This window comes from Medicago truncatula, chromosome 1 (assembly GCF_003473485.1).
Source record: "Medicago truncatula cultivar Jemalong A17 chromosome 1, MtrunA17r5.0-ANR, whole genome shotgun sequence".
NCBI classification, from domain to species: domain Eukaryota; kingdom Viridiplantae; phylum Streptophyta; class Magnoliopsida; order Fabales; family Fabaceae; genus Medicago; species Medicago truncatula.
The window spans coordinates 49,770,012-49,782,063 of NC_053042.1; the positions used below are offsets into that span (position 1 = coordinate 49,770,012).

The window sequence follows — 12,052 nt, forward strand, 5'->3', positions numbered from 1 at the left end:
AAATAAGTTTTTATTTCGAAAAATTTGTAGAATTTAAAAAAAAAAGTTTTTCGAATTCTTTTTTTATTTTGAAAAAAAATCTGAACTTTTTTTAAAAGTTTTTTCGAAATATTTTTTTTCTTCAGAATATTTGATGTTTTTTACAAAAATAATTTTTTATTGTGTTATTTAGATAAATAAAAACTTTGTTTTTCTAATTTTTGAAATATATTTTCTATTTTTTTAGAAATAAAACCTGATTTTTTTTTTAATTTTTTCAATTTTTTTATTTTCAAAAATTAATTGTCAGATTTTTTTACTTTTTTTTATTAAATATAATGTGTAATGAATTACACATGTTGCAAATGAAAAATGAAAAAAAAAAAAATCCATGTCAGCACCAACTCTGCGAATCTGCTGAGTCATATGGGTTAGGGGGTTATTTTGAAAAAAAATATATTTACAAGGATGTAATCCAAACTAATAATTTTACAGGGGTGAAAATCAGAAATGCCCTCTATTCTAAGGGGGTAAATCACTATTAACCCTTGAAATATTTGACTTACTTACGAAATAATTCTTATTTTGGAATCTTTAAAGAGTGTCCTGAAGTCAGGGGCGGGCATGGGAGGAAATTATCACCGTGGTGAAATATTTTAGCAAGGTAAATTACGCTATAATCAATAATGTTCATATTTTAGTAGAATTTAACCTTTTTTAATTAAAACTTTTTTTTTTGAGTAAACTTTTTTAATTAAAACTTAAATAGTTTTATAAAAAAGATAAAATATTTTAAATTAATGATAAATTTCGAGTATAAAATGTCACCCAAAAAGGGTGCCCTATTATACATGTGTGTGTTATTGATTATGTAAGAGTAAGTTACAAACTTTAAATATGTCCTCATGTTGCAACTAATAAAACACCTGTGCTATTGATTATTTATTTTGATGGTTGAAAGCTAAGAAAATCAATTTTATTTATTGTTTTGAGAGGTGGTGGTTGAGCCCTTTTTCTTGTGATGTCATCAACTAATTATTTTTTGACAGTTTGTATATTTTAATGGTTTTTTTGGTATGTCTTGTGGTAATGAGACTACTGTATTAGTGTTAATATATTCCATTTTTGCTTGTTAAAAAAAAATAAGACCCAACAAAAAACAAAAAAAAATTAGAAAGAATATTTGCTACAACCTTTTTAGCTCCAAATAGTTTCATAAGAGACTTTTTGGCAAAAAATAATTATATTTGGATTAAAAATGAAATAAATAAATGATTTTTTTTTATATATGCGTCTTTTTTGGTTACCCATATAATCCTTCCATAGGTGGAAATTCTACTAAAAATACGTCGGACATATCTCTCAGGTCACATGTTGCACGTTTTGTGAGTCTAGTCCCTTTCTTAAAACATGGACACCAAACATTGTTTATTTTCGAAGCTAATACTTTATAAGTATTATAAATAAATAATGGTGCTTGCCTGAGTACATAATTCAAAAAGATAATGTTGTTGCCTCCAGAATTTTGAGAGTCACCCTTCCTGTTGATGTTATACCTGACAGGCTCTGATGGACTGACTCTGTGGATGGTAGTAGTCTCTCTAGCAAGCTTGCTTACTCTTTTGTGATAAGTGTTGGCCAAAGGTCTCCCTGGTGTAAGTTGTTATGGAATACCTATATTCCTCCTACTCGTGCCTTCATTACTTGGAGATTGCTTCAGAATAAACTCCCCACTGATGAGAATTTAAGAAAAAGGGGTTGCATCATAGTCTCCATTTGCTGCTTCTGCAACAAGACTGCTGAAACTGCTCATCATGTCTTTCTTGATTGTGCTATTACTTGTCAGCTTTAAGACTGGCTCATGAAGGGCACAAAGCAGCAGCTTGACCTCACTAGCTATCTTTCCTTGCTTCTTGGCCGTCTGGGAATAGGGAGCAAACTTGTGCAGCAGGTTATGAACACTGATATTATTCATACTATATGGAGTATATGGTTGGAGAGAAATGCCAGATATTTCAATAATCAGTACAAGTCCATGGCCACCTTGTTTCACAGCATCATAGCAGAAGTTCAGCTTAGTTTTGATATGGATATTGTGAAAGGCTCCTCCGCTATGACTGATTACAAGATCTCAAGACTGTTTGGCATTCCTTTCAAAGCTAGTAGGATTGTTCAAGTTCATCAAACTAGTTGGGTTCCCCCTCCTATTGGCACTGTCAAAATAAACTGTGATGGCTCCTCTATAGACAGTCCATCTGCTGGCTCCATTGGGTTTGTTATTAGAGATCATAATGCCAAATTTTTGGGAGCTTTTACCCAAAATGTTGGGCATGCTTCGGCTTTGGAAGCTGAGTTTTGCGCGTGTCTGCGGGCTATTGAGAAAGCGAAAGAGCTTCACTTTCCTGACATCATTGTGGAAAACTGACTCTTTAGGAGTGGTTAATGCCTCTAAAAATTCTGCAAGTGTCTCTTGGAGAATGTCAGCTAGATGGTACAATTGTAAGCAATATTGTTCCCAGATCCAGTGTTCCTTCTCTCATGTGCTTAGGGAAGGGAACATGGCTCCAGATGCTTTGGCCAAGAATGGCCATGCTCTCTCCATGCTCTCTTCTCAGTGGTGGTCCCACTTCTCCAACCTTTATTTCTAAGCTGTTGTATAGGGATAGTATAGGTTTATGTTTCTCTAGAAACTCTTAACTTGCTTAATTTTGTAAGCGGTTCAGGCAGCATCTGGTTTATTAATAGCATTTTAACTTGATTAAAAAAAAAAGTATTATAAATAAATCCGTTGGAAACTTAAGTGTCTAATCTTTTAAATAGTTAGAAAAATAAAAAATATAATGTTAAATTAAATAATCGTAATTTTTTTTGACCAAAAAGTTATTCAAGAAAATTTGACCAAAAAATAATCGTAATTTTTTTTCTTGAAAATGTGTCTATATAAAATACAAACACACAGAAATAATTTGTGTTTGGTCAAGAAATTTACATTACGTTTAAAACTAACCTAATTTTAGAGGAAAAGAACATAACATTGATACAAAAGTAACCATGTTTTTTTTACTCCGCTCTTTTGTTGCGTGAACATTTAAAAATTATAAACGATGTTTTTTTTTTATTTATGAAATTTTGATTTTGATTAAATGTATAAATATAAATGTTTCTTACTTTTAAATCATAACAAACTATATTCATATTTATCTTTTTCAATGACACCAACCATAATAAATGTTTCTTTTTGGTGAAGGGACCTTCCTGATGGCTCTTGTGGCGACCTCTCGAGAATAATCATTTATCATGGTATACCTTGTGTTAAGGAGATTACTTTATTTACTTATGAGTGTTAATATATTCCATTTTTGCTTGTTAAAAAAAGGCTTAATTGATCATTTGATCCCTTAACTTAATTTTTTATTTAACAATGGTCCCTTAAGTAACAAACGTTTCAATTTGATCACTTATGTCTTCTACGGTTACTTCTTTTGGTCCACTTTGGATTTTTGCTTGGTAATATTTACAAAAATGCATTATGAAAGAAAAAAAAATAAAATATGGTATGCATTATCTGCTGCACTCTAAAAAGTACTTTGGGATAAGATTTTGGAAGTATAGTTGAAGGAATGGCCGGCCTTTCTCAATAATGCTGAAAAACCATCACGTAGTCAATGATACCTGCGATTCTCCAACCTCTTTGTCGACAGTGATTCTCCGACTCAACAACTATATTGACGATTCGTCGTCGGCGATTCTTTGATACATCAATTGTTTAGATCTTATGCATGTTATGGGTTTCCCTTGGGGAATTGCATCTCTGAAATTCTTCTGCATTCACAGTGAGATGAAAAAGCCAACATCTTTTATTTTTTCTTTTTTGTATGATAATGTAATGTAGTGTGGGGGGACATAATACATGTGGGTTGGTTTGTATCAATTCATCATTTTTCTTCTTTGTTGGATTCCATTTTTCTGTTTTAGACTAAATCTTTTTTAAAGTATTGTTTCTACTTGTGGAATTCATTCCACTCACAAATCAATCAATGGAAGAAATACAATACAATACAATACAACCACATATTTCCTTCATTCATTCAAATACAAACATCATCGCTCCTCATATGTTCCAATTCCATTTTTCTTCTTCTTCAAATCAAACACCCATATTGGAGGTATATTTACCAATTTACAACTCAATTATTGCATATTTAGGCATGATTAGTGTTAGAAATTAATTATTGTGGTTTGGGAGATATGCATTTAAAATTAGTTTTAGGAGAGAATTACTATGGTAGTGTAGTGTGAGTAGTTCCTGAAGTAGTTACCATTTAGTCAATAGCTACTTAATTGATGCTTTTACTCATAATCTAGACCTTGGGCTTAAGTAATGTTTAGGGAATTTTACCTTCAATTAATTACGAGTAAGAAAACTCTCATGTTATGCTAATTTAACTTTGATTACTTTCTTTTAACCAATAATTGGGAAGATTACTAGTTTTTCCCTAAGTTAATGTTTTATGAAATAGGCCTCAAAAATAAGAAAATTATTATGAGAAATCCAACTTTATGTTGCTAAACTTTTTTGCTATGAGAATTCAACCTTAGTTTGTGTAGGAATCATGAACACTGATTTACCTTTACCTTAGCTTACTTCAACTCAGCATTCCTTATTAAAGAGAGCCCCCATGGTAGAGCATATTCATCTCAAGAGAAATTCTTATTATTAATACGCTAGCTTCGTAAATATTGTTCCCGTATTGATCATATTAGTTATCAGAATATAGTCAATGATTCTCTAAACAACTCTTATGAGAATTTTATTTATTATATTTAAAGAAACATACATTGTTTGTTATTAATTATTATACTTTACATGATAAAATGGACTGGTTCTATAAGGTACAATAGATGTTAAACAATAATAGTTAAACGCTTAGAATTCTACAGGTTCAAACTATCAGTTGTTATTAAATAAATAAATAATGACACGATTATGTTGATGGTTTAAGTAGTCAGTTTTTCAGTGTACTTAAACCATTAGCATTTTCTCAGTTAAATTATAATAAAATTGTGAGGCAGTTCCGGTAAAGTATTGTTTTATTATATCTTATGTTTTACCCGCAGGTGCATACTATTAAGTACCCTCACACTCAATAGTATTCACCTTGGCTAAAATGACTAAGATAATTAATGTGTCTTATTTTCCGCTCAAGACTCATCATTATTGATTCATAATTGCTGTTTTATGTTGGTATTTAAATTTACAGAGTTCAGGTTCATGGCAGATGATTATTACTGACCATACAAATACTTAGTTGTCTATAAATTGTTTGATTCGGGAAAATTATATGTTAGTTAGCGACCATATAAACACGTAGCTAATTGACTATGTAGTGACTGAATCAGAAGTAGAAATTTGGCAGTTAGTTAATGAGAAATAGTAATGTCATTGGTGCTGAAAACTAGTATTGCGTATAGTACTGCTTGTTTCAAAGAATTAATAGATAAGTTAGTGACTAACCTTATGGTTTTAGTGAGAGACTCCACTGTGACGTAGTCTCATCCCTCTCTTTTTTTTGTTTGTTGAGAAAACAGGTTTCTGCTTCCTCTTCAGCAATGATCTTCTCTATTCGCACCGGTTTCTGCCTATTTCTACTGGTGTCGGCATTCATGGTGTTTTTGGCTTACTACTTGATCCCGGATCCGGATCTCCATCCTCAAGGTAAACTTTTGACCTAATCTTTAATTATGTTTACTTCTTCTCAACCTTCCTGTTGTTGTTATTATTATTATTATTTTTATTATTACTATTATTATCACTGATTCTTTTTCTGTTAAAATGCTTAGGATCTGAAGCTGACAAGGTGATCCGTTTACCAGATCAGCCTGAGATTTACTTCCAACAGTTTTCTGGCTACATTACTGTTGATGAAGTCAACCAAAGGAGCCTCTTCTACTATTTTGTAGAATTTGAGGTTGATGCAACATCAAAACCTGTAGTCCTACGGTTAAATGGAGGTAAATAGTATAACTCAACTCTTCTTCATTAATTTATATCATTTATTTGATTTTTCTCACTTTAACCACTTCAATCCGACTCTACTTCTCTCTTTAACCACTTGTTACTTTTGATTGCTCTGTTGTAAAGATAAGTGTTAGTCTAAGTTGCTTTAAGTATGTTTCTTTTGATTTGGGTTGTTAATTAGTGTCTGAATGAGATTAGTTATTAAGGAATGACTTGATGATTATTGATTACACTTTAAAAGTCCAAGTACTAAAGGAATGCTTGATGAAGATTAAAATGAGAATGGAAATGGAATTAGTTTACTGTTTTTGAAATTAGTATAGTAATTTGATTTTGTAGACAAACACCTCTCTGATTATGTTATTTTCTTTGGATTTCAAAGGACCTGGCTGTTCTTCTATTGGCCAAGGAGCATTTGCTGAACATGGTCCTTTTAAGCCCACCAAAAAGGGTGGTCTAGTAAAAATTAGGTACAGCTGGAACCGAGGTAACCCCGACCCAATTTCTATTGCATGTTTGTTTAATTTTGCTTATACTAAAAATTTAGTTTCTAATTAAATTTCTACCTTGTTGTGCAGTGACCAATATGCTGTATTTGGAGTCCCCTGCAGGTGTTGGCTTCTCTTACTCCGCCAACACCTCTGATTATTTCATGGTGACCGACGAGAGGACAGGTTTTTATAACAAAATCAATCAATATTTTACTTTAATTTTGAATTTAGATTTCAATAATTCTGTTTCACTTGATACCTGATACTCTAACTCTGTTTTGCAGCAAGGGATGTCCTTATTTTCCTCCAAGGTTGGGTTACCAAGTTCCAAAAGTATCAGAATAGCGATTTTTTCATTACCGGAGAAAGCTATGCAGGTAGTTTATTTACTTGATGATTCAATTTGAAGGGGATAGTTGTAAGTATATTCGATATGATTAATTTTAAATTAATTAATTAATACTTTCTCCATTCTCTCTTATAAGCAAAATAACAAACTTCTTTTGATTTAATAAAAAACATACATACATTTACAAAAATAACCCTTCATGTATCATAAAGATACAACATTTGTGTGCATCTCCTTTTATTGTTTTTGCCTTTATGCATTCACTTCTTAAAAAGTGAACTCTCCTATTTTTTCTTCTTTCTGCTTGGTTATTGTTTGCCAATTTTTTATTTTGATTTACCCACGCCAGCTGTTTTTGACGTGTATAGACTTAAGTTGAACTTAGAATGATCTTATCTCTCTTTTCTTATTCCATTGCTGCCTACTAGAACTCTTTTTTTATTAGCAGCTGCTTACTACTATAACTAATCACTGCATGACCACAAGTGACATGGGGAATTGTTGGCTGTTAATACAACTTGCAACTAATTAAAGGTAGTATTGGAAAATCAAACTCTAATTTACTGAAGGGTGTTGTGGAATGAATAACGTAAAAAATTTGTAAAGGTAGTTAAAATTGCTTATACAAAGAAAAAAAAGAAGTTGTTTTATTGCTTATAATAAGGAATGGGGGAAGTAATTATATGATGAAAAGTTCTAACGCATGTTTTCACATTTGCAGATGGGCAATCCTCTTCTGGAATTTACCACTGATTACAATTCCAGGGCTGAATTTTTATGGTCCCATGGATTGATATCCGTGGAAACATACGGGCTGTTGCGGACTGTCTGCAACTACGCCCAAATTATGAGTGAAAACATAAATGGGACACTTAGTCCCATTTGTGATCGAGTGCTTTATCAGTTTGCTTCTGAGGTAATACATATACTTTTTTATTTTTTAAAATTGCCACTTTATTAAGTAAATTGATCAAACATTAACCAACTTCATGGACAGGTTGGTCCATTTGTTGATTCTTTTAATATCATTGAAGACATTTGCCTCCCATCTGAATTTCAGTTGGTTTATGAGACTTCAATGGTATGTACTCATCCATTCTCTTTCAATTTAGTCTTTCTTTTATTTTTCTATTAATTTTCTCATGTTTCTTTTCATCTCATCTTTGTAGGAAACTGGAGAGAAGAGAGATGTATGTGTGGAAGGTGAAACCTCCACATACATGAATAGAAGCGAAGTGCAAGAAGCAATTCATGCAAAGCTGGTAGGAGTCACCAAGTGGACTACATGTAGCGAGTAAGTGATTTATTGATTTTGTTTTTGAAAATTGTATTTTAATAATCTTAAAATATGTATTGTTATAAGAAATTAATAAATACATACTATATTTTGAAAATAAAAAGTTATTTAATAAACTTTTTTTAGTTTTCTCTTGTCTAAAATAATTTTCAAAAAAATATATTATCATATAGTTTTTTATTTTATTTTATAATTTCTTAAAAACTATGTTCTTTTGTTATAGTGTCCTCCTCTACAACTGGAAGAATCTTGAGGATCCGACTATATCTCTACTGGGGAGACTTGTTAGGTCCGGGATACGAGTTATGGTGTATAGGTTAGTTAGTTATTTTTTGTTCTTCCAACTTCATAATTAATTACATTGTCAATACATTCATATCACTAAGTAAAAGTATTTTTGTTTGCAGTGGAGACCAGGATTCGCTCATTCCATTAACTGGGACAGAGTCTCTGTTAAAGGGGTTGGCCAAGGATATCGGTCTGGACATTAGTGACCACTACAGGTCCTGGTTTGATGGACCACAGGTAAATATTTAAATATTTATTTGTTATTTTGGTGATATGTGAATCAATTGTTTGGTAAACAACTTGATATAGTAAGTCCCTATAAAAAAGAGCAATATAACAAGTCATTATGTTTTTAACTTACCCAGTATATTTTTCATTCCTACGTTTGAAACTAACTTATTTTAATGTTTAATTGTTTAGGTTGCTGGATGGACTGAAACTTATGGTGACATCCTCACCTTTGCAACCATTAGAGGAGCGGGTCATGCAGCCCCAACTTCTCAACCAGGGAGGTCCCTCCGGCTGTTTCAGAGTTTCATAGAAGCAAAACCACTTCCAAGAAATGTAACCGTTCCATTTTAGTGTATTTGGTTGGTTAAGTTGGTTTGCTGACTTCATTAGTAGTCCTTTACTCTTGCATGTAGTTAGAGGGTTATATATATGGATGATGCTACATACAGCGAGAAGAGAACAAGAATCATGACGTTGTTGTGAATGAGCTGTAGCCATTAGATCTCTTATTTGACTACAAACATGAGTGGATGGAGTAAAAGGGGTCCCACTATATATTGATACATGTTTGCAGTATATGTCTCTTTTCTGTTACAATAGTCATTTAAGGTGGCATTTAGCATGGGTCACTGGAGTTTTTTCCCACCATGGGAAAGTGAATTATGTCCATCAGATTAAATGAGGAGCACATTCTTATACTACTCTCTCAACATTAGATTATTTCTTCTACCCTCTCTTTCATGTTCCATCGCACCCACACCACCACCACTTCACATATTCAGCCATCACTTGACCACCACCGCACCACCACACACTACCATGGTTGCTGCCGGAAAATTCAAAGTTCTAAGTTTTATATGGGTGCTGTTCCAGAATATAACAAGTTGAATTGTCTTTGTTCGAATATCATTTAGTTTCACAAATTTCTTAAAATAAACAATGAGATGGGTATTATGAAAAACAATAAAAGATGAAAATTTTATATGATGAAGGAAGTTATAGTGAAAATGAGGTAGGTGATTACGGATAGGAATAAAAGGAATGATGAAATGAGAGGAGTTTGTTGCAATGAGATGAGAAAGAGTGGTGGAGAAGACATTTTGGGTCTGTATTCCACGATGCTACACTTGTGTATGAATTTCAATTCCTTCAACAATATCAAAATAAAAATCAATTAGAATGGAAAATGGTACATAACAATGTAACATAGCAGTAGTAATGGCAAGAATTTTTTTTTCATTGAATCCGAATTTTTTCTATTGTTTTTTATTTTTATTTTTCTTGTTTCCATTGTGCTTGCCTGTGAATCTGAATACCTAGATCTTATTGTTAATTGCAGGAATTGAAATGTCTAGAGAGGAAAGAGGAGGAGCTTAGTGGGTTTCTATGCCATGGATTGAATGTTGTTAAATGGGTTATTTATGTCAAGTTGCTGCAAGTGGTGAGAGAGACATGAAGGAGAGTGAAAAAATCTTGTGGTGAGTGTCTTTGATAACATCATGGTCTATATTTGATCTAATGGTAAAAAGTAAGTTTTCCCATGATGGGAAACAACTTCCCTTTCCCATACTAAACCACACCGTCATTTGAATAACAGTTGTATCTCACGTTGCTATCGAATATGCCTTTATAAGCTATAAACACAGCTTATTCTCTTTCATCTATCATTTATTCATCCATTTACTCCCCTTAGATTTCATGAGACAATGTGTGTTATATGGTGTTGATACTTCTTCCTTAACATATTTAAGGCCAAGACTGTGTGCACATGTATTTCACAAACTCAATCTAAATCACTAATATATAGAAACAACTATATAACTAATATATAGAAATCATTCTAAATTAGTCAGATATATAGAAATCATTCTAAATGAGTTGGAACATGCTGACGACCACTCGACCAATTTTAGAACATGATATCAAAAATTGGAGATATAGTTTTGTTACATATGTTTAAACGAGAATGAGTGCAAGCTCATATCAGTCCTTATGTCAATAGCACATGTTGCATATCACAATACTCCTTATTAAGAAACTTGACTGAGATTGTTAAAAACTAAAATGGAGAGAATTGTGTAACTGAATTGTATTTTTCAACGAATGATTACAATAGCAGTGTTCATTATTTATAGAGAATATGTACACAAATACATGATTATAGCAACAAAGTTGGGAAAGATTTTGAAGATTTTGAAAGGTGATACCATCATGTTCATACTATATATTATCCGTCAAAGATTTTGAAGGCATGCAATTTTTAAATTAACAAAGTTGCGAAAGAGAGAAATTGATATTAATTAATGTGGAATATGAACTGGGCAACTTGAAGATTTGAAGATATGCAATTGAAACTTGAAAGCAATCAGTGCCCAAAATTCACTTGAGAAAACAGTTTGCTCATAGCATAGCAACAGTATCACCTTTATTACCCGAGCTTACCCACCTCTCTCATAAATCAAAATTCATAGATGGATAAAGTAGGATTGATTTCCACGTTCAAGAAGGGTTTTAATGTGAGGATAAGTACCCTAAGCTCTCTCCCTTCACAACAACTCCACTTCATCAAATGTCAACCCTTAGGTTTAAACAATCGACATCGAATTCGATTGATAAGAATTCGAAAGCAAAAAGAATTTAAGGTTCAAATAACCAATAAAATACCTAGTATTGAAATCGAACTTACAACATGAACTATGACTCTTCATTTGCATACCACTTGAACTTCGAGTGAACGTGTTTACGAAATTTGACGTACGAAAATATTTTCAAAGATAAAAATATGAGGCCTAATACAGATACGAGGCCTGAAAAACTCGGGGGCTTGAAGCCCTTTGCTTTAGTGGCAACCCCCTTAGACAGGCCCTGAAAAAACTATTTTCTTTTGTTATAGTGTCCTCCTCTACAACCGGAAGAATCTTGAGTATCCGACTATACATATACTGGGGAGACTTGTTAAGTCCAAAATACAAGTTATGGTTTATAGGTTAGTTAGTTTTTTGGGTTAATAAGTCTTTACCCCCTGTAATATAGGTCATTTTTTGTTTTCCCCCTCGTAAATTTTTTATTTTGATTCACCTCCTGTAAAATATTTTTGTTTTGATTTATCCCCTAGTAGGCCAAACAAAAACCAATTTTATTTTATTTTTTTTAAGAAATTTTTGTTTTTGTTTGGCCTATAAGGGGATAAATTAAAACAAAAATATTTTATAGAAAGGCGAATCAAAATAAATTTTTTACAAGGGAAAACCGGAAATGATCTAATTTTTTTTAATTCCTCCAATTTCATAATTAATTACATTGTCATTACATTCATATCACTAAGTAAAATTATTTTTTCGCTCATTCCATTAATTGGGACAAAGTCTCTAATAAAGAGATTGGCCGAGCATATTCGT

General features: G+C 32.2%; 1 protein-coding gene across 1 annotated transcript; it reads left to right on the forward strand.

Annotated features, from left to right (window-relative positions):
- The first annotated feature begins 3,548 nt into the window (after positions 1–3,548).
- LOC11427874 (serine carboxypeptidase-like 45) lies at positions 3,549–10,361 on the forward strand. The gene is made up of 13 exons (XM_039831334.1): positions 3,549–4,145; positions 5,569–5,695; positions 5,821–5,991; positions 6,381–6,485; positions 6,577–6,672; positions 6,774–6,862; positions 7,560–7,754; positions 7,836–7,919; positions 8,008–8,132; positions 8,359–8,451; positions 8,543–8,660; positions 8,844–8,987; positions 9,994–10,361. Exons 1-13 carry the CDS (start codon positions 4,017–4,019, stop codon positions 10,108–10,110), a joined length of 1,593 nt encoding a protein of 530 aa, XP_039687268.1. The 5' UTR covers positions 3,549–4,016; the 3' UTR covers positions 10,111–10,361.
- The last annotated feature ends 1,691 nt before the right edge of the window (positions 10,362–12,052 follow it).